General features: G+C 43.5%; 1 protein-coding gene across 2 annotated transcripts in view; it reads right to left on the bottom strand.

Moving 5' to 3' along the window:
* LOC110535108 (syntaxin-binding protein 1) overlaps positions 1–24,097 on the bottom strand; it is a 50,399-nt gene extending 26,302 nt beyond the window's left edge. For both annotated transcript variants that reach the window (XM_090191115.1, XM_090191114.1), the window contains exons 1-12: positions 23,965–24,097; positions 13,210–13,259; positions 11,476–11,557; positions 10,868–10,944; positions 10,201–10,279; positions 9,859–9,962; positions 7,914–8,062; positions 6,904–6,988; positions 5,969–6,099; positions 3,417–3,524; positions 3,066–3,126; positions 2,865–2,930 (exon numbers count right to left, since the gene is read on the bottom strand). In XM_090191115.1, the coding sequence (XP_090047241.1) occupies positions 2,865–2,930; positions 3,066–3,126; positions 3,417–3,524; positions 5,969–6,099; positions 6,904–6,988; positions 7,914–8,062; positions 9,859–9,962; positions 10,201–10,279; positions 10,868–10,944; positions 11,476–11,557; positions 13,210–13,259; positions 23,965–24,001 (1,029 nt within the window). In that variant the 5' untranslated portion in view covers positions 24,002–24,097. The remainder of the gene's footprint in view (positions 1–2,864; positions 2,931–3,065; positions 3,127–3,416; positions 3,525–5,968; positions 6,100–6,903; positions 6,989–7,913; positions 8,063–9,858; positions 9,963–10,200; positions 10,280–10,867; positions 10,945–11,475; positions 11,558–13,209; positions 13,260–23,964) is intronic.

Genomic DNA, 24,097 nt, shown 5'->3' with positions numbered 1-24,097 from the left:
TGCGTATAGTATCAGTTCGTATAGTAGCAGGGTGTATAGTATAGTATCAGTGTGTATAGTATCAGTGTGTATAGTATAGTACCAGTGTGTATAGTGTCATTGTGTATAGTATAGTATCAGTGTGTATAGTATCATTGTGTATAGTGTAGAATCATTGTGTATAGCATCATTGTGTATAGTATTGTATCATTGTGTATAGTATAGTATCAGTATGTGTAGTATCATTGTGTATAGCATAGTAGCAGTGCGTATAGTATCAGTGTGTATAGTATCATTGTGTATAGTATCATTGTGTATAGTATCAGTGCGTATAGTATCATTGTGTATAGTATAGTATCAGTGCGAATAGTAGCAGTGCGTATAGTATCAGTGTGTATAGTATCAGTGCGTATAGTATCAGTTCGTATAGTAGCAGGGTGTATAGTATAGTATCAGTGTGTATAGTATCAGTGTGTATAGTATAGTACCAGTGTGTATAGTGTCATTGTGTATAGTATAGTATCAGTGTGTATAGTATCATTGTGTATAGTGTAGAATCATTGTGTATAGCATCATTGTGTATAGTATTGTATCATTGTGTATAGTATTGTATCCGTATGTGTAGTATCATTGTGTATAGTATAGTATCAGTGTGTATAGTATCAGTGTGTATAGTATCATTGTGTATAGTATCATTGTGTATAGTATAGTATCATTGTGTATAGTAGCAGTGCGTATAGTATCATTGTATATAGTATAGTATCAGTGTGTATAGTATAGTATTAGTATTAGTGTGTATAGTATCAGTGCTTATAGTATCAGTGTGTATAGTATCAGAGCTTAAAGTAGCCATGCGTATAGTATAGTATCATTGTGTATAGTATCATCATTGTGTATAGTATCATTGTGTATAGTATCATTGTGTATAGTATCATTGTGTATAGTATCAGTGCGTATAGTATCATTGTGTATAGTAGCCGTGCGTATAGTATCATTGTGTATAGTAGCCGTGCGTATAGCATCATTGTGTATAGTAGCAGTGCGTATAGTATCATTGTGTATGGTAGCCGTGCGTATAGTAGCAATGCATATAGTAGCAGTGCGTATAGTATCATTGTGTATAGTATCATTGTGTATAGTATCAGTGCGTATAGTATCATTGCGTATAGTAGCCGTGCGTATAGCATCATTGTGTATAGTAGCCGTGCGTATAGCATCATTGTGTATAGTATCAGTGTGTATAGTATCAGTGAGTATAGTATCAGTGTGTATAGTATCATTGTGTATAGTATCAGTGTGTATAGTATCAGTGAGTATAGTATCAGTGTATATAGTATCAGTGTATATAGTATTAGTGCGTATAGTATAGTATCAATGCGTATAGTATAGTATCAGTGCGTATAGTATCAGTGCGTATAGTATCAGTTCGTATAGTAGCAGGGTGTATAGTATAGTATTAGTGTGTATATTATCATTGTCTATAGTATAGTATCATTGTGTATAGTACAGTATCAGCATGTGTAGTATCATTGTGTATAGTATTGTATCATTGTGTATAGTATAGTATCAGAGTGTATAGTATCAGTGTGTATAGTATCATTGTGTATAGTATCATTGTGTATAGTATCAGTGTGTATAGTATAGTATCATTGTGTATAGTAGCAGTGCGTATAGTATCATTGTGTATAGTATAGTATCAGTGTGTATAGTATAGTATTAGTATTAGTGTGTATAGTATCAGTGCTTATAGTATCAGTGTGTATAGTATCAGAGCTTAAAGCAGCCATGCGTATAGTATAGTATCATTGTGTATAGTATCATTGTGTATAGTATCAGTGTGTATAGTACCATTGTGTATAGTATCATTGTGTATAGTATCAGTGCGTATAGTATCATTGCGTATAGTAGCCGTGCGTATAGTATCATTGTGTATAGTAGCCGTGCGTATAGCATCATTGTGTATAGTAGCCGTGCGTATAGTATCATTGTGTATAGTAGCCGTGCGTATAGTATCATTGTGTATAGTAGCCGTGCGTATAGTAGCAATGCATATAGTAGCAGTGCGTATAGTATCATTGTGTATAGTAGCCGTGCGTGATATACACCACAGCTGCCTGACGGAACAGTTGATATACATCACAGCTGCCTGAGGGAACAGTGGATATACGTCACAGCTGCCTGGGGGAACAGTTGATATACATCACAGCTGCCTGGGGGAACAGTTGATATACATCACAGCTGCCTAGGGGAACAGTTGATATACATCACAGCTGCCTGGGGGAACAGTTGATATACATCACAGCTGCCTGGGGGAACAGTTGATATACATCACAGCTGCCTGGGGGAACAGTTGATATACGTCACAGCTGCCTGAGGGAACAGTTGATATACATCACAGCTGCCTGGGGGAACAGTTGATATACGTCACAGCTGCCTGAGGGAACAGTTGATATACATCACAGCTGCCTGGGGGAACAGTTGATATACGTGACAGCTGCCTGGGGGAACAGTTGATATATCTGTCCTCATGCTCCTAGACCTTAGTGCTGCTTTTGATACCATCGATTACCACATTCTTTTGGAGAGATTGAAACCCAAATTGGTCTACACGGACAAGTTCTGGCCTGGTTTAGATCTTATCTGTCGGAAAGATATCAGTTTGTCTCTGTGAATGGCTTGTCCTCTGACAAATCAACTGTAAATTTCGGTGTTCCTCAAGGTGCCGTTTTAGGACCACTATTGTTTTCACTATATATTTTACCTCTTGGGTGATGTCATTCGAAAACATAATGTTAACTTTCACTGCGTCTTTTCTTTCTTTTTTAGTTGTCTACAATGTATTCTGTGACAGGACATGCATCAACACACTCTTAAGACACACTTACCTTGCTCAGCTCTTTCTGATACTGGGGCATCTTCTTCAGCATCTGAGCCAAGTCTTTCATTGTGGTCTGAAACAAACCCAGAACAGCACATCACTGTTAGATACACACAGCAGCCAATACAATACAGGGGGTAAAGGACTCATCTCAAGTCAATAATGCAGTACTGTAGGACTAATACAGACTGAAATTAGAGTACAGTACCTTCTCTCCTGTGTTCATCTTTTTGGTGGATGAGAATTCTTTCAGAGAACGGGTCACAGCCCTGTTTGAATGTATGTGCGAAAGAGAGGGAGGGAGGGGTGGGGGGAGAGGGCGAGAAAGAGATTGTGAGAGCGATAGATTAATTAAAGAATGATGCACGCTTGTGTCTGTGTGCTTTCTCGTTATCTTTGTATATATGTATATATATATGTATGTATATATATATATATATATATATATATATATATGACACACACACACAGAAAGGTGAGGGAAAGAGAGATATATATGTGTGTGTGTCTGTGTGTGTGTACCAAGGGAGCATCCTATTTGTATTTGTTAGAGACTCACGTGGTGACTTCTGCAATGTGCTTGTGTCTGAGACTCATCCACAGATCATCGTCCTCATCCAGCAACACCGCCTTCTCCTTGACCTCCCCCATCCCGCTGGTGTCATACCTGACACACACACACACACACACACACACACACACACACACACACACACACACACACACACAGAAAGGTGAGGGAAAAAGAAATGAGAGAGAGATATCAGAGAGAGATGTTTTGAGAGAGAGACATGAGAGAAAGCGAGAGAGAGGTGAGAGAGAGAGAGAGTGGTGAGAGAGAGCGATGAGAAAGAGAGAGAGAGAGTGGTGAGAGAGAGCAGTCCATAACAGCAAACAGATATGCTCAAATGTTGATTTAGAATTCAAACCAAACAAAAAACTACAGGATAGGATGACTTCCTAACAAAATAAGAGATGGACCTAAAGATATGCTGCCAGGCATAGATATAATTTATTTCACTTAGGGATCGATATCCTTTAAATCACCTAATGTATGGATAGTTCACATTGTTCACTATTGTTCACATATATATCCTAGTGTTCACATTTAGATCCTCTTGTTCACATAGAGATCCTATTGTTCACATAGAGACAGATATCTTATTGTTCACATATGGATAAAGATCCTATTGTTCCATATATATCCTATTGTTCACATGTAGATAGAGATCCTATTGTTCACATAGAGATAGAGATCCTATTGTTCACATAGAGATATAGATCATATTGTTCACAGAGGTCCTATTGTCCATATAGATCCTATTGTTCACATAGAGAAAGAGATCCTATTGTTCACATAGAGATATAGACCCTATTGTTCACATAGATATAGATCATATTGTTAACAGAGATCCTATTGTCCATATAGATCCTATTGTTCACATAGATATCGATCCTATTGTTAACAGAGATCCTATTGTCCATATAGATCATATTGTTCACATAGAGATATAGATCCTATTATTCCATACATGTCCTATTGTTCACATAGAGATAGAGATCATATTGTTCACATAGAGATAGAGATCCTATTGTTCACATAGAGATGGAGATTCTATTGTCCATATAGATCCATAGATCCTATTGTTCACATAGAGATCCTATTATTCCATATATGTCCTATTGTTCACATAGAGATAGAGATCCTATTGTTCACATATGGATATAGATCCTATTGTCAATATAGATCCATAGATCCTATTGTTCACATATGGATATAGATCCTATTGTCCATATAGATCCATAGATCATATTGTTCACATAGAGATCATATTATTCCATATATATCATATTGTTCACATAGAGATATAGATCCTATTGTTCACATAGAGATATAGACCATATTGTTCACATAGGGATAGAGATCCTATTGTTCACATAGAGATATAGATCCTATTGTTCACATAGAGATATAGACCCTATTGTTCACATAGATATAGATCATATTGTTAACAGAGATCCTATTGTCCATATAGATCCTATTGTTCACATAGATATAGATCCTATTGTTAACAGAGATCCTATTGTCCATATATATCATATTGTTTACATAGAGATATAGATCCTATTATTCCATACATGTCATATTGTTCACATAGAGATAGAGATCATATTGTTCACATATGGATATATATCCTATTATTCCATATATGTCCACATAGAGATAGAGATCCTATTGTTCACATAGAGATAGAGATCCTATTGTTCACATAGAGATGGAGATCCTATTGTCTATATAGATCCATAGATCCTATTGTTCACATAGAGATCCTATTATTCCATATATGTCCTATTGTTCACATAGAGATAGAGATCCTATTGTTCACATAGAGATAGAGATTATATTGTTCACATAGAGATAGAGATCCTATTGTTCACATATGGATATAGATCCTATTGTCCATATAGATCCATAGATCCTATTGTTCGCATATGGATATAGATCCTATTGTCCATATAGATCCATAGATCCTATTGTTCACATATGGATATAGATCATATTGTCCATATAGATCCATAGATCCTATTGTTCACATATGGATATAGATCCTATTGTCCATATAGATCCATAGATCCTATTGTTCACATAGAGATCCTATTGTTCCATATAGATCCTATTGTTCACATAGAGATCCTATTGTTCACATAGAAATAGAGATCCTATTGTTCACATATGGATATAGATCCTATTGTTCACATAGAGATCCTATTGTTCACAGAGATCCTATTGTTCACATAGAGATAGAGATGCTATTGTTCACATAGAGATAGAGATGCTATTGTTCACATAGAGATCCTATCGTTCACATAGAGATAGAGATGCTATTGTTCACATAGAGATAGAGATGCTATTGTTCACATAGAGATCCTATTATTTACACAGAGATCCTATTGTTCCATATAGATCCTATTGTTCACATAGAGATCATATTGTTCCATATAGATCCTATTGTTCACATGGAGAAAGAGATCCTATATGTTCTATTTCATTTTGTGGTGCCATGAACCCCTTGCTAGGCTGTGCCTGTGTGCCTGTGTGTGTGTGTTTACTTGTAGACGTCGTTCTCGATGCCCAGCAGGTCATAGCCCATGGCTTGGAGGGTGAGTTCATGGAGGATGGGAGAGACCGGGTCAAAGCCTCGGTCCAGAATCAAGAGCTGGGAGCGAGACTTGTCCGGACCCTAAGCAGGGAGGAGAGAAAGAGGGGAAATATAAACTGACAAAGACAAAAGGCTGGACAATGAGGTTTATAATAATATGTTTCTATAATATAATATATGCCATTGAGCAGATGCTTTGATCCAAAGCGACTTACAGTCATGCGTGTACCCATCTTACGTATGTGGGGCCCGCAGGAATCGAACCCACAACCCTGGCGTTGCAAACGCCATGCTCTACCAACTGAACCGTTCCACTGTTCCATGTGCCAGTGGTACAGTATGTGTTTACATTATGATTCAACTACACTATTACAGTTTCATACATAACCTCCAAAATGTTCCAACAACTGTAGATTCTACTATTCCATTATTTTGCCTGTGCGTGCTACATTGGTTTTACGTAATGACGTGTTTCAATGTAACCTAAAGGACAAAACACACCATGCTGGCGAAAGGCTAAAACCAGCTGGTGGCTATCCTATCGCCTCGAACCTGAACATCGGACATCATTTCTATATGTTGAATGGCCACCGTTAGTTGACACCCAGCAGGGGATCGCTAACACGACCTGCTGTTTTTACCATTCACTGGCTCAGTGTGTTTTGTAAGGCCCTGTCCCAGTGAAATCATTATGGTTGGTTGGCTTTAGGGTTGAGGTCAATTCCATTTCAATTCCAGTCAATTCAGGGAGCACACTGAAATTACAAGACTAATTCTCTCCAATGTTTTTCAATGAGGAAAATGTGGAACTGTGTTTACTATCTGAATTGACTGGAATTTAAATTGAATTTACTCCTAACCTGGTTGTCTGCTCTCCTGCCTCACCTCTCCCATGGTGGGGTTGTCTGCCTTGTAGCCGTCCAGCTTGTCCTGCAGGAGCTGAGCCAGAGTGGTACAGTCTTTATAGTCCCTGAGTCAAGTAGACAACAGACAGGCTCTTAGCTTTCCAACAGACAACAGTCTATACAGGTGTTAGACACGATAGGAGTTATCCCTCTAGTGGTGTGGGGGCTGTGCTTTGGCAAAGTGGGTGGGGTTATATCCTTCCTGTTTGGCCCTGTCCGGGGGTGTCCTCGGATGGGGCCACAGTGTCTCCTGACCCCTCCTGTTTCAGCCTCCAGTATTTGTGCTGCAGTAGTTTATGTGTCGGGGGGCTAGGGTCAGTTTGTTATATCTGGAGTACTTCTCCTGTCCTATTCGGTGTCCTGTGTGAATCTAAGTGTGCGTTCTCTAATTCTCTCCTTCTCTCTTTCTTTCTCTCTCTCGGAGGACCTGAGCCCTAGGACCATGCCCCAGGACTACCTGACATGATGACTCCTTGCTGTCCCCAGTCCACCTGGCCGTGCTGCTGCTCCAGTTTCAACTGACCTGAGCCTTAGGACCATGCCCTAGGACTACCTGACATGATGACTCCTTGCTGTCCCCAGTCCACCTGACCGTGCTGCTGCTCCAGTTTCAACTGTTCTGCCTTATTATTATTTGACCATGCTGGTCATTTATGAACATTTGAACATCTTGGCCATGTTCTGTTATAATCTCCACCCGGCACAGCCAGAAGAGGACTGGCCACCCCACATAGCCTGGTTCCTCTCTAGGTTTCTTCCTAGGTTTTGGCCTTTCTAGGGAGTTTTTCCTAGCCACCGTGCTTCTACACCTGCATTGCTTGCTGTTTGGGGTTTTAGGCTGGGTTTCTGTACAGCACTTTGAGATATCAGCTGATGTACGAAGGGCTATATAAATAAATTTGATTTGATTTAGGAGTTAAACGCTGTGTATCAGTGCAATAGAAAGCCTAGTGACTGACAGTGCTTCATCTCTCCCTCTCTCTCTCTCACCCTCTGTATCTGACGCCAGGGTATTCCTTCAGGGTATTGCAGAGAGTGGCGATCTGCTCAGCACAGCGCTCCAACATGTTGTGCTTAATGTCAGCCTTGTAGGGGCTGTAGAAGTCCTGGAAGGCATCTGTCTTGTCCAGGGAAAACACCTAGACACACAGACATAAGACAGATAAGAGGGAATAGACATACATACCACAGGAGGTTGGTGGCACCTTAAATGGAAAGAACGGGCTCGGGGTAATGACTGGAGCGGAATCAGTGGAATGGTATCAAATACATCAAACACATGGTTTTCATGTGTTTGATGCCATTCCATTAGCTCTGTTCCGGCCATTATTATGAGCCGTTCGCCCCTCAGCAGCCTCCACTGCTACATACACACAGAGAAATAATTAATGAAATGTATTTTATTAGGCTCTTTTTACATCAATATTTGTCACAAAGTCCTTTACAGTTGCCCGGCCTAGACTCCAAATATTACGGTCACTTTCCGAAAATATTTGGAATATTCCTGTAATCAGGATGGAATGAGCAAGATATCCATGAATCCTACAACCGGGAATTTGGTGGAAATTAACAGAATTTTGCAACCCTATCCAGTGGGCATGCAGGGTCGGTCGTGCAGGTGGCACAGTAGCAGTGTGAGGGGGGGGGGGGGGGGGGGGGGGGGTAATATAATCCTCTTTCATTACGCTGAGTGCTGCCCTAATGACTGACAACACAGTACAGTGCTGTAGGAGCAGATGCGACATCTTTCATTATTTTCGTAGGAGGGATTTCCCAAATGCACCATTATGACATAAATGACAGTTTATTTTCAATCTGACACTGCCTATTTCGCTTCCTAATTCTGCTCCTCCATCCTTTCCCATTTCCTCTACTTGCCCCATAATGTCAGGCAGGCTCTCTCTTTCCCCACGCACCACCACTGTCACTGGCACCTCTACATGGTTGAGCCCATCTGTTGATCGCCCATTTAGTGTGCAAACAACTTCCCCTTGTCACACAACCCTACTTCACCCCCCATTGGCTACTGGCCAGTATGTTGCTACATCAGCCAATGAGGTGAGGGATTAGAGCCTTTCCAGAAGGGAGGGAGGCCTCCCTTTTAGCCACTCCGCTCTGCTCTGGAACATTCCATCAGGAGAGAGAGGAGAGGAGACAACCCCAGCTCATTCAGCAATCCCTCCTCTACTCCTCCCCTTCTCTTCGATTATTCCTCCCCCTCTCCAATTGTGCTTCCTCCTCCTCTCCCTCTCCCTCTCCCTCTCCCTCGACAGACAGACAGACAGACAGACAGACAGACAGACAGAAGGGCAGAAGGGCAGACAGACAGTTCTGACCTGAGACTCATAGGACGGACGGACGGACAGACAGACAGACAGACAGACAGACAGACAGACAGAAGGGCAGACAGACAGACAGAAGGGCAGACAGACAGACAGTTCTGACCTGAGACTCATAGGGCAGACAGACAGACAGACAGACAGACAGACAGACGGGCAGACAGACAGTTCTGACCTGAGACTCATAGGACAGACAGACAGACAGACAGACAGACAGACAGACAGACAGAAGGGCAGACAGACAGACAGACAGTTCTGACCTGAGACTCATAGGACAGACAGACAGACAGACAGACAGACAGACAGACAGACAGACAGACAGACAGACAGACAGACAGAAGGGCAGAAGGGCAGACAGACAGACAGACAGTTCTGACCTGAGACTCATAGGACAGACAGACAGACAGACAGACAGACAGACAGACAGACAGACAGACAGACAGAAGGGCAGACAGACAGTTCTGACCTGAGACTCATAGGACAGACAGACAGACAGACAGGTTCTCACCTGAGACTCATAGGGCAGACAGACAGACAGACAGACAGACAGACAGACAGACAGACAGACAGACAGAGACAGACAGACAGGTTCTGACCTGAGACTCATAGGGCAGAAAGGCGATGTGGATCTCAGTCAAGGTCTTCATGGCTTTGGACGCGCGGGATTTCGTCAACAAATTAAACAATGAATCTGGGATTGCTGTGAGGGAGGGGGGACAAAAGTATTAATTAAAATATGAAAAAGGGAAATAGATAGAAATCAATATACTCTACTGTGGAAGGTTGAGTGTTGGTATGGTGTCAAAGAGGAGTTGACTGTCGTTTCATCTGCTAGTCCGTTCCCAGTACTCCAGCAGGCGGTCAGACTGCTCCATACTCTAATTGACATATACAGCATATGGTACGTCGTCGTCCCGGGTCTCTCTAATATTACTCACTGTCAGTGAAGAAGACGTGAGCTCCTCTGTATCTGGGCGACCGAGGGTCTCTGAAGTCATCTATGAGTGCCTCCACAGTCTGGGGAGAAGGAACGGTTGGCAACATCATTAGAATCTTACCATAGAAAGCAAAACGTCTGTGGTCCTGTGTTGTCACACCCTGACCATAGTTTACTTTGTATATTTCTATGTTGTGGTTGGTCAGGGTGTGATCTGAGTGGGCATTCTATGTTTCATGTCTAGTTTGTCTAGTTCTATGTTCGGCCTGATATGGTTCTCAATCAGAGGCAGGTGTTCGTCATTGTCTCTGATTGGGAACCATATTTAGGTAGCCTGGGTTTCACTGTGTGTTTGTGGGTGATTGTTCCTGTCTTTGTGTTTGCACCAGATAGGGCTGTTTTGAGTTCTCACGTTTCTTGTTTTCGTTAGTTTGTTCATGTATAGTGTCTTCATTAAATTACAATGAACAACCACCACGCTGCGTTTTGGTCCGCCTCTACTTCACAAGAAGAGAATCGTTACATGTGTGGCTTAGATGGTAGAGCATGGTGTTTCCAACTCCAGAGCTGTGGGTTTCATATCCCACTGGAGCCACCCATATGTTCATGTATAAATGTACCACAGTAAAATGCTTTGGATCAAAGCATCTACCAAATGGCTCCCATACCTCATCATTGGGAGTTATTAAGTAGATGGCCTCCATGCTGGGGAGAGGCTCCCGTTTCTTTCCGATGTCTTCAACAACTGGACAGGAGAAGACAGAAAAGCACAGTCATTCAGTTAGTCAATTGAAGGTGGTACACCTAAAATGTATCCCCTACATCCAATTTATCCGTAACGTAGCAGAGACTCGCACTTGAGCCATTTACTTTCTGTTTTGGTCCACCAGCCTCAAACAGTTGTAAAAAAAAAGTTTTGTTAGTTTCACAGCGATTTAGATGGTACAATGATTCCCTACACTATTCAGTGCTTGTTTTCTAACATAAACTGAAATTGAGCGAACAGTAAATACTTTTTGCAACCAGGACATTGGCCACTAGATAAGACAGCCACAAATTCAAATAAACTTTCTGGTGGGAGAAATCAATAAGAGAATATCACAGCCAATCTCTGGTGGGTAAGTTACACTGTGAAAAGATTCATTCCATTATTACTGCAGATATATTATTGAAATTTTCTGAAATAACAATGCAAATAAAAAACATGGTGTATCACCTTGAAGTGATGATGAACAGGAAGTGAGTATATGTGGGACATTGACAGAGTGGTACTCACTGGTGATGCCCTCTGACATGATATCTGTCATCTTACAGCAGGATGACATCATCCTCATGCTCAGCTTGTCTACGACCAGCACCTGGGACAGGGCAGGGCAGGGAGGACACAGGTCAGAGGTCACAGTGCGTCAAGGGCTCTAGTCAAAAGCAGTACGCTACGTAGGGAATAGGGTGCCATTTGGGCGCAGTCCAGCGCTATCATGTACTATCAGAGAGTCATTCATAACCAATACGCAGGCATTCATAGCTAAGACACAGTCATTCATAACCAAGACACAGTCATTCATAAACAAGACACAGTCATTCATAGCCAAGACACAGTCATTCATAACAAAGACGCAGCCATTCATAAACAACACACGGTCATTCATAACCAAGACAGTCATTCATAAACAAGACGCAGTCATTCATAACCAAGACACAGTCATTCATAACCAAGACAGTCATTCATAACAAAGACGCAGCCATTCATAAACAAGACACAGTCATTCATAACCAAGACAGTCATTCATAAACAAGACGCAGTCATTCATAACCAAGACGCAGTCATTCATAACCAAGACAGTCATTCATAAACAAGACACAGTCATTCATAACCAAGACACAGTCATTCATAAACAAGACACAGTCATTCATAACCAAGACACAGTCATTCATAACCAAGACACAGTCATTCATAAACAAGACACAGTCATTCATAAACAAGACGCAGTCATTCATAACCAAGACACAGTCATTCATAACCAAGACACAGTCATTCATAAACAAGATGCAGTCATTCATAACCAAGACACAGTCATTCATAACCAAGACACAGTCATTTATAATCATTGATATGCAGTGCCTTCAGAAAGTATTAATATATACTGAACAAAAATATAAAACGCAACATGTAGTGTTGGTCCCATGTTTCATGAGCTGAAATAAAAGATCCCAGAAATTATCCATACCCGCAAAAAGCTTATTTATTTAAAATGTTGAGCACAAATTTGTTTACATCCTTGTTAATAAGCATTTCTCCTTTACCAAAATAATCCATACACCTAACAGGTGTGGCATATCAAGAAGCTGATTAAACAGCATGATCATTACACAGGTGCACCTTGTGCTGGGGACAATAAAAAGACACTCTAAAATGTGCAGCTTTGTCAACGCAATACCACAGATGTCTCAAGTTGAGGGAGCGTGCAATTGGCATCCTGACTGCAGGAATGTCCACCAGAGCTGCTGCCAGAGAATGTAATGTTATTTTCTCTACAGTAAGCTGCCTCCAACGTCAATTTAGAGAATTTGGCAGTATTTGTATTTATTATGGATCCCCATAATACATACGTCCAACCGGCTCACAACCGTAGACCACATTTAACCATGCCAGCCCAGGACCTCCACATCTGGCTTCTTCACTGGCGGGATTATCTGAAGGGGTGCTGGGGTGTATTTCTGTCTGTAATAAATCCCTTTTGTTGGAAAACAACATTCTGATTGGCTGGGCCTGGCTTCCCAGTGGATCCATGGGTGGGCATAGGCCCACCTGATTGGGAGTCAGAGCCACCCATGGATCCACCCTTGCCCAGTCATGTAAAATTCATAGATTAGGGCCTAATTTATTTATTTCAATTGACTGATTTCCTTACATTAACTGTAACTCAGTAAACTCTTTGAAATTGTTGCATGTTGCGTTTATATTTTTGTTCAGTATACTTTCTGAAGGCACTGTAAAAGCTGCCCATACCTTCCATTCTCCCTTCTTGTGTACCTTCTTGATGACGTCATTCATAATCTCTGTAAAGGGAGAAATCATTGATTAGCACACTTCAGTTTGCACAGTAAACTTTTTTTTGTGATAAAAGCATCGTAGGCTATTTCCCCTTGTCATATACAGTAAGTCTCGCGAGGTTTCACTGACTCAACTATTGGAACAACATTAGCAAAGCCTGGGCATCTAAGCATAATGTTTCAGATTAAAAAATGGATGTCAGATATTTTTTTCTCGTGAATTCTGGTGACAGACGGTGTTAGCGGTGAGGACACAGTCATTGTTGGCATTTAATGGACTCCTCGGAGGGGTTTGAAGTAGGCATGTCATACAGTGTAACACTTGAATTCCATCTGTGTGGAGTTTTGGAATTGCACCCCTTGGAACACTCTGGAAGACTGTTGTTGCATCCCAAATGGAACCCTATTACCTTTAAACTGTGCTACTCTTGACCGGGACCTAGGGAATAGGGTGCCATTTGGGACACATATCCCAACTAACAGCAAACGTTCCCGCAACTTTAGAGAACGTTCCCTCCCCTCATCATCTAATGTTTGGACCATGTGGTCCACCATGGTTTGACCTCGAGAGAGGCTGGGCAGAGAGTGCAGCACAATCTGAGCCACTTCACCATAGCATCCATCATCCGGACATTCCAAAATGAGAATAGGTACGTACTGCAGACATTGGACCTCTATTACTTTTACTACTTGACAGTGGTACAACAAAAGCACAGTAAAGACCATAAATTAAAAATATATACTGTAAGGGGAAACAAAGCCAATGTTTCATGTATTACTGTATACAGTATATGGGAGCTATACTACTTTGTAACATGTTTATCTTGTGTACTGTATAACTGTAGTGTTTACTGTACTGTATGCTATTTGGTTTTTGTAGAACTGAAAGACGGCCACCACATGGAACATGTCTAGTTACAGACCAACAGGAGGCTTCCATTGTGCAAATGGTAGTTAAACATAATGCCATAAGACTGTAGGATATCTAACAACAGATGATTGAAAACCCTGCCATCTTCCATAACGTCAGAGTGAGCTTTTCAACCATAGCCTGCATTCTTAAGAAACACCATCTCCGGATGAAGCACATCTACAGTCCCATTTGAAAGGAATTCCCAGAGTGAAGGGTGAATGGTATGAATATGTGCAAGTAAAGTTATTATTATTACACTGTGGAAATATTAGAGACTCATTGATGTTGCCAGTGAACTTCACTACACAGCAATTACATTATTTGCTGTAATTTCAGAGAATCATCAAATCAAATCAAATTTTATTTGTCACATACACATGGTTAGCAGATGTTAATGCGAGTGTAGCGAAATGCTTGTAAGTTGGATGCAATTCCCATCCACCAAAAAATCCTATTCATAGATGAGGCTGGATTCAATTGAATTAAGTGGAGGAGGAGAGGAAGGAATATCATTGGTAAACGAGCCATCATTGAGATACCTGGCCAGCGCGGAGGAAATGTCATCATAAGCGCAGCTATGAGCCACAATGGGTTCCTCCACCGCCATGCCACCCTTGGACCATACAACACTGCCCATGTTCTTAATTTCCTGAACACCTTACATAACAATCTTTTCCAGACAGAGCTGAGAGGGCCAGATGATCCTGATGTATGTTCTAATCAAATTGTATTTGTCACATACACCGAATACAACAGGCGTTTCAGCTTACCGTGAAATGCTTACTTACAAGCCCTTAAACAACAATGCAGTTCAAGAAATAGAGTTAAGAAAATATTTACTAAATAAACTAAAGTCAAAAATAACATACAATCAATAAGTAACACAAGAAAATGCAATAACAATAATGAGGCTAAATACAGTGGGTACAGGTACTGAGTCAATTTACTAATGTAAATAGTCCTGGTAGCCATTAGATACATTTTTCAGCAGTCTTATGGCTCGGGGGTAGAAGCTGTTAAGGGTTTTTTGGTGTGGTAGCAGAGAGAACAGTCTATAACTTGGGGGACTGGTGTCACCCCCTGACCTTAGTATTCTTTGTTTTCTTTATTATTTTGGTTAGGTCAGGGTGTGACATGGGTGATATGTGTGTTTTTGTCTTATTCTAGGGTGTTTGTACTGTCTAGGGTTTTTTGTAGATTTATGGGGTTGCTTTCATCTAGGTGTTTATGTTGGTCTATAGTTGCCTAGATTGGTTCTCAATTAGAGGCAGGTGTTTATCGTTGTCTCTGATTGGAAACCATATTTAGGCAGCCATCTTCTTTGGGTATTTCGTGGGTTATTGTCTATGTTATGTTGCACGTATGCACATTGTTTGTATAGCGGTCACGGTCGTCTTATTTGTTTTGTTGCTTTTGTTTAAGTGTTCTTCGTGTTCTTCATTAAATAAAGAAGAATGTATTCTAACCACGCTGCGCTTTGGTCTACTCCATACGACGATCGTGACAGAATAACCCACCAACAATGGACCAAGCAGCGTGGTAACGGACAGCAGCAGCAATCAAAGGACTTCTGGACTTGGGAGGAGATTCTGGACGGCAAAGGACCCTGGGCACAGCCAGGGGAATATCGCCATCGCAAAGCAGAGCTGGAGGCAGCACAGCGGCGTGGCTGGAAGCCCGAGTGGCAGCCCCAAAGATTTATTGGGGGAGGGCACACAGGGAGCGTGGCGAAGTCAGGTAGGAGACCTGCGCCAGCTCCCCGTGCTTACCGTGGAGAGAGAGGGCGTTGTACCGGGCCGGCACCGTGTTATGCGGTGGAGCCACGGTGTCCCCGGTGCGTATGCATAGCCCGGTGCGGTACATTCCAGCTCCTCGTATCGGCTGGGCTAGAGTGGGCATCGAGCCAGGTGCCATGAAGCCGGCTCTACGCATCTGGTCTCCAGTGCGTCTCCTCAGGCCGGAATACATGGCACCAGCCTTACGCATGGTGTCCCCGGTTCGCCTGCACAGCCCAGTGCGGGCTATTCCACCTCACTGCACTGGCCTGGCTACGGGGAGCATTCAACCAGGTACGGTTGGGTATGTTCAGTGCTCCAGATCTCCAGTGTGCCTTCTCGGTCCGGTCTATCCGGTGCCATCTCCACGCACCAGCACTCCGGTGGCAGCCACCCGCACCGGGCTTCCTGTGCGTCGCCAGAGTCCAGTTCTCCCTGTTCCTCCTCCCTGCACTCGCCCTGAGGTGCGTGTCCTCGGCCCAGTAACACCAGTGCCGACACCATGCACCAGGCCTACAGTGAGCCTCGTCTGTCCTGAGCCGCCAGAGTCTCCCGTCTGTCCTGAGCCGCCAGAGTCTCCCGTCTGTCCTGAGCCGCCAGAGTCTCCCGTCTGTCCTGAGCCGCCAGAGTCTCCCGTCTGTCCTGAGCCGCTAGAGTCTCCCGTCCGAATAGACAGGAGGCTCCGGCAGCTCCGGAGTGAAGGGCGGCTCTGGCAGCTCCGGAGTGAAGGGCGGCTCTGGCAGCTCCGGAGTGAAGGGCGGCTCCGTCAGCTCCGGAGTGAAGTGCAGCTCCGGCAGCTCCTGACTGACGGGCGGCTCCGGCAGGCGTCTCTGGAAGTGCTGGACAGAACGGAGAACCTGGAGGGAGGAGACGGAGAGACAGCCTGCCACAGGACCCACCAGGCTGGGGAGACCTACAGGAGGCCTGGTGCGTGGAGGAGGCACCGGATGGACCGGGCTGTGGGGGAGCACTGGCACTCTGGTGCGCAGCCTTGGCACCACTCCTCCAGGCTGGATGACCACTTTAGCCCGGACCCTCCAGAGTGCAGGCACAGGTTGAACCGGGCTGTGGGGGAGCACTGGAGATCTGGTGCATACCACTCGCACCTCTCCCTTAGGCTCAATGCCCACATTCGCCCGCATGGGCGGAGCGCAGGCATAGGGCAAATTGCCCCCTCCCAGTGCCCCGGAGACACAGCACCCAGCGCCGGCGCAGGATACTCTGGGCCGAAACGGCGTACCGGAGACCAAACACGCTGAACTGGCACAATATGCGCTGGCTGGATGCCCACTCTCGCATGGCACTTGAGGGGGGCTGGCCTATAGCGCAAAGGGACTATGAGCTACAGCGTTCCTCACTGAGTTCCCTGAATTCCTATCGGACCTTGTAGTCATAGCGGATAATATTCTAATCTTTGGTGACTTTAATATTCACATGGAAAAGTCCACAGACCCACTCCAAAAGGCTTTCGGAGCCATCATCGACTCAGTGGGTTTTGTCCAACATGTCTCTGGACCCACTCACTGTCACAGTCATACGCTGGACCTAGTTTTGTCCCATGGAATAAATGTTGTGGATCTTAATGTTTTTCCTCATAATCCTGGACTATCGGACCACCATTTTATTACGTTTGCAATTGCAACAAATAATCTGCTCAGACCCCAACCAAGGATCATCAAAAGTCGTGCTATAAATTCACAGACAACACAAAGATTCCTTGATGTCCTTCCAGACTCCTTCTGCCTACCCAAGGACGCCAGAGGACAAAAATCAGTTAACCACCTAACTGAGGAACTCAACTTAACCTTGCGCAATACCCTAGATGCAGTTGCACCCCTAAAAACTAAAAACATTTCTCATAAGAAACTAGCTCCCTGGTACACAGAAAATACCCGAGCTCTGAAGCAAGCTTCCAGAAAATTGGAACGGAAATGGCGCCACACCAAACTGGAAGTCTTCCGACTAGCTTGGAAAGACAGTACTGTGCAGTACCGAAGAGCCCTTACTGCTGCTCGATCATCCTATTTTTCTAACTTAATTGAGGAAAATAAGAACAATCCGAAATTCCTTTTTGATACTGTCGCAAAGCTAACTAAAAAGCAGCATTCCCCAAGAGAGGATGACTTTCACTTTAGCAGTGATAAATTCATGAACTTCTTTGAGGAAAAGATTATGATTATTAGAAAGCAAATTACGGACTCTTCCTTAAATCTGCGTATTCCTTCAAAGCTCAGTTGTCCTGAGTCTGCACAACTCTGCCAGGACCTAGGATCAAGAGAGACACTCAAGTGTTTTAGTACTATATCTCTTGACACAATGATGAAAATAATCATGGCCTCTAAACCTTCAAGCTGCATACTGGACCCTATTCCAACTAAACTACTGAAAGAGCTGCTTCCTGTGCTTGGCCCTACTATGTTGAACATAATAAACGGCTCTCTATCCACCGGATGTGTACCAAACTCACTAAAAGTGGCAGTAATAAAGCCTCTCTTGAAAAAGCCAAACCTTGACCCAGAAAATATAAAAAACTATCGGCCTATATCGAATCTTCCATTCCTCTCAAAAATTTTAGAAAAGGCTGTTGCGCAACAACTCACTGCCTTCCTGAAGACAAACAATGTATACGAAATGCTTCAGTCTGGTTTTAGACCCCATCATAGCACTGAGACGGCACTTGTGAAGGTGGTAAATGACATTTTAATGGCATCGGACCGAGGCTCTGCATCTGTCCTCGTGCTCCTAGACCTTAGTGCTGCTTTTGATACCATCGATCACCACATTCTTTTGGAGAGATTGGAAACCCAAATTGGTCTACACGGACAAGTTCTGGCCTGGTTTAGATCTTATCTGTCGGAAAGATATCAGTTTGTCTCTGTGAATGGTCTGTCCTCTGACAAATCAACTGTAAATTTCGGTGTTCCTCAAGGTTCCGTTTTAGGACCACTATTGTTTTCACTATATATTTTACCTCTTGGGGATGTTATTCGAAAACATAATGTTAACTTTCACTGCTATGCAGATGACACACAGCTGTACATTTCAATTAAACATGGTGAAGCCCCAAAATTGCCCTTGCTAGAAGAATGTGTTTCAGACATAAGGAAGTGGATGGCTGCAAACTTTCTACTTTTAAACTCGGACAAAACAGAGATGCTTGTTCTAGGTCCCAAGAAACAAAGAGATCTTCTGTTGAATCTGACAATTAATCTTAATGGTTGTACAGTCGTCTCAAATAAAACTGTGAAGGACCTCGGCGTTACTCTGGACCCTGATCTCTCTTTTGAAGAACATATCAAGACCATTTCAAGGACAGCTTTTTTCCATCTACGTAACATTGCAAAAATCAGGAACTTTCTGTCCAAAAATGATGCAGAAAAATTAATCCATGCTTTTGTCACTTCCAGGTTAGACTACTGCAATGCTCTACTTTCCGGCTACCCGGATAAAGCACTAAATAAACTTCAGTTAGTGCTAAATACGGCTGCTAGAATCCTGACTAGAACCAAAAAATTTGATCATATTACTCCAGTGCTAGCCTCTCTACACTGGCTTCCTGTCAAAGCAAGGGCTGATTTCAAGGTTTTACTGCTAACCTACAAAGCATTACATGGGCTTGCTCCTATCTATCTCTCTGATTTGGTCCTGCCGTACATACCTACACGTACGCTACGGTCACAAGACGCAGGCCTCCTAATTGTCCCTAGAATTTTTAAGCAAACAGCTGGAGGCAGGGCTTTCTCCTATAGAGCTCCATTTTTATGGAACGGTCTGCCTACCCATGTCAGAGACGCAAACTCGGTCTCAACCTTTAAGTCTCTACTGAAGACTCATCTCTTCAGTGGGTCATATGATTGAGTGTAGTCTGGCCCAGGAGTGGGAGGGTGAACGGAAAGGCTCTGGAGCAACGAACCACCCTTGCTGTCTCTGCCTGGCCGGTTCCCCTCTTTCCACTGGGATTCTCTGCCTCTAACCCTATTACAGGGGCTGAGTCACTGGCTTTACTGGGGCTCTCTCATGCCGTCCCTGGAGGAGGTGCGTCACCTGAGTGGGTTGAGTCACTGATGTGGTCATCCTGTCTGGGTTGGCGCCCCCCCCCCCCCCCCCCCCTTAAGTTGTGCCGTGGCGGAGGTCTTTGTGGGCTATACTCAGCCTTGTCTCAGGATGGTAAGTTGGTGGTTGAAGATATCCCTCTAGTGGTGTGGGGGCTGTGCTTTGGCAAAGTGGGTGGGGTTATATCCTTCCTGTTTGGCCCTGTCCGGGGGTGTCCTCGGAGTGGGCCACAGTGTCTCCTGACCCCTCCTGTCTCAGCCTCCAGTATTTATGCTGCAGTAGTTTATGTGTCGGGGGGCTAGGGTCAGTTTGTTATATCTGGAGTACTTCTCCTGTCCTATTCGGTGTCCTGTGTGAATCTAAGTGTGCGTTCTCTAATTCTCTCCTTCTCTCTTTCTCTCTCTCGGAGGACCTGAGCCCTAGGACCATGCCCCAGGACTACCTGACATGATGACTCCTTGCTGTCCCCAGTCCACCTGGCTGTGCTGCTGCTCCAGTTTCAACTGTTCTGCCTTATTATTATTCGACCATGCTGATCATTTATGAACATTTGAACATCTTGGCCATGTTCTGTTATAATCTCCACCCGGCACAGCCAGAAGAGGACTGGCCATCCCACATATGCTCTCTCTAATTCTCTCTTTCTTTCTCTCTCTCGGAGGACCTGAGCCCTAGGACCATGCCCCAGGAATACCTGACATGATGACTCCTTGCTGTCCCCAGTCCACCTGACTGTGCTGCTGCTCCAGTTTCAACTATTCTGCCTTATTATTATTCGACCATGCTGGTCATTTATGAACATTTGAACATCTTGACCATGTTTTGTTATAATCTCCACCCGGCACAGCCAGAAGAGGACTGGCCACCCCACATAGCCTGGTTCCTCTCTAGGTTTCTTCCTAGGTTTTGGCCTTTCTAGGGAGTTTTTCCTAGCCACCGTGCTTCTTCACCTGCATTGCTTGCTGTTTGGGGTTTTAGGCTGGGTTTCTGTACAGCACTTTGAGATATCAGCTGATGTACGAAGGGCTATATAAAATAAATTTGATTGATGAGCGCGTACTGGCGACACCGTGTGCTTGACCACATAACACGGTGCCTGACCAGTACTGCGCTTCTTCTGGTAAGCACGGGGAGTTGGCTCAGGTCTGTCGCCTGACTCCGCCAATCTCCCCGTGCCTCTCGTGCTGCCTTGTTTGTGTCGCCAACTCCATTCTCCGGTATCCCTCCTCGCACTGTTCTAGGGAATCCCAGGCGGGCTCCGGCACTCTCTCTGGGTCGACCGACCACCTCTCTATCTCCTCCCAGGTTGTCTCATTCTCCAGCTAGCGCTGCTCACCTGTCCAGGATTCCCTTTCACCACGCTGCTTGGTCTTTCGTGGTGGGTAGTTCTGTAAAGATTGTCGTCGGGAGAAGGAGAAGAGGACCAAAGTGCAGCGTGGTACCTATTCATAATAATTTTAATAAAGATGAATACTAAACAAAAACAACAAACCGACAAACGAACAGTTCTGTAAGGTGCAACAAAAACACTAAACAGAAAATAACAACCGATAGTGGGAGAACAGGCTGCCTAAGTATGGTTCTCAATCAGAGACAACGATTTACAGCTGCCTCTGATTGTGAACCATACCTGGCCAAACACATAGAAATATAACACACAGAACAAAACATAGAATGCCCACCCCAAGTCACGCCCTGACCAAACTAAAATAGGGACATAAAAAAGGAACTACGGTCAGGACGTGACAAGCGCTATGATGAAACTAGCTCTCATGAGGACTGCCACAGGAAGACCCAGAGTTACCTCTGCTGCAGAGAGGATAAGTTCACTCGAGTTACCAGCCTCAGAAATACGCCATCCCATCTGGTTTGCGTTTAGTAGGACTATCATTTGTTTTTCAACAGGACAATGACCCAACACACCTCCAGGTTGTGTAAGGGCTATTTGACCAAGAAGGAGAGTGATGGAGAGCTGCATCAGATGACCTGGCCTCCACAATCACCCGACCTCAACCCGATTGAGATGGTTTTGCATGAGTTACTCCACAGAGTGAAGGAAAAGCAGCCAAGTGCTCAGCATATGTGGGAACTCCTTCAACATTGTTGGAAAGCATTCCAGTTGAAGCTGGTTGAGAGAATGTCAAGAGTGTGCAAAGCTGTTATCAAGGCAAAGGGTGGCTACTTTGAAGAATATAAAATATAAAATGTATTTTGATTTGTTTAACACTATTTTGGTTACTCCATGATTCCATATGTTATTTCATAGTTTTGACGTCTTCACTATTATTTTACAATGTAGAAAATAGTAAGAATAAAGAAAAAATCTTGAATGAAAAGGTTCTAAAACTTTTGACTGGTACTGTAGGTCCTGGATGGCAGGAAGCTTGGTCCCAGTGATGTACTGGGCCGTACGCACTACCCTGTGTAACACCTTGCGGTCAGATGCCAAGCAGTTGCCGTACCAAGCGGTGATGCAGCCAGTCAAGATGCTCTCAATTGTGCAGCTGTAGAACTTTTTGAGGACCTGAGGGCCCATGCCATATCTTTTCAGGCTCCTGAGTGGGAAGAGCCGGTGTTGTGCCTTCTTCACGACAGTGTTAGTGTGTGTGGACCATGTTAATTCCTCAGTGATGGGGACACTGTGGAACTTGAAGCTCTCTTGAACCCTCTCCACTACAGCCACCGATGTGGATGGGAACGTGCTCGGCCATCCGTTTCCTATAGTGCGCGATCAGTTTCTTTGTTTTGCTGACGTTGAGGGTAGTAGAGGGAGGGGGTATGAGCTTCAAATATATAATTAAAAAGCTGTCCTATCTATCTACTGGAGTGAGTCAGTGAGAGGGACACACAGCAATCACAAGGCTTAATCTCTTTCAATCCTCTTACGCCACAGAACTGGGCTGCTTTTTCTGGGCTCTTTCTGTCCCACAGGATGTGACGTAACAACGCCCATGACTATATATTCTACAAACCAAAAGCTTACCAAAAAACAGAAATAGGCCTATGTTTCATTGGAGCTAGGCATACAAACATTTCGCTACACCCCCAATAACATCTTTTAAATATGTGTATGCGACCAATAAAATTAGGTTTTGATATGATTTTCAAACAATGTTGTTTTGAACATGGGTTGAGGGTTATAGAGGCAACCTGTCCATCTATCATTTAATTAATTCACTATCCAATTAACCAACTGGTTTAGCTAGGGGGAATTGCCCCAATGCCCCATAAACTTGTCAGTCAGCAACAACACAAACTCACAAGAAGCTTGGGAATGTAAGATATTGTCTGCCTCTCAAATGGTTCCCTATTCCCTGTATAATGCACTACTTTTGACCAGGGACAATATGGGCACATAGGACTCTGGTCAAGTGCACTATATAGGGAATAGGGTGCCATTTGGGATGCATTATTACACTTCTCCTGTCTCTCTGAGCCAGACGACCACAATGATTGTGTCTCAGAAGGTTAACAGAAGAGCCAAGACCACCAACATGCCAGTCTGTAACCTACTGGCAGACAGGATAAAATAAGCTGTGGGTCAGTGTGGATCCTTGCAAAGATATAATGACTTTTGATACATTCTTTGCATTGGTGTTTCAATTGACTTTCAATTAGTGTGCTATCCAGTAGAGAAATATAATAAATGGGACCACCAGATGAACTAGGAAAGATAGGAGAACTGAGCGCCTTTACGCACGTTGTGCAATCGTATCGGATGCAGGACGCACTATATTTTACTTTCAATATGTCTACTTCTCAAGAAGTTTTTGGCAAAAGAATGTACTTAAATAATGTTTGATTTACAAATAGATATATAAATAAAATAGTAATTCAAATAAATTAGCCTAAAGTAGCCTAAATTACTTTTAGAATAGCCTACTGTCAAAAATAAAATAGTCTACACGCAGTACACAGTGCTAGCCTACATATCGGTGGTTGATCGTTAAATGCAAATAAATATTCTTACTTTCTCCCACAATGGCTTTTAGTCCGAGTGGTGCCATGGTGATGCCTCTGTCGTGAACACGTCTCTAAATGCCCCTCTCTAGCTCCCTTAATAACCCGACCCAACATCAGCTAATACAGCGATGTAGTATACT

This window comes from Oncorhynchus mykiss, chromosome 11 (genome assembly GCF_057628025.1).
Source record: "Oncorhynchus mykiss isolate SJ-2025 chromosome 11, ASM5762802v1, whole genome shotgun sequence".
Taxonomy (NCBI): domain Eukaryota; kingdom Metazoa; phylum Chordata; class Actinopteri; order Salmoniformes; family Salmonidae; genus Oncorhynchus; species Oncorhynchus mykiss.
This window is presented reverse-complemented; position numbering and strand designations above follow the sequence as displayed.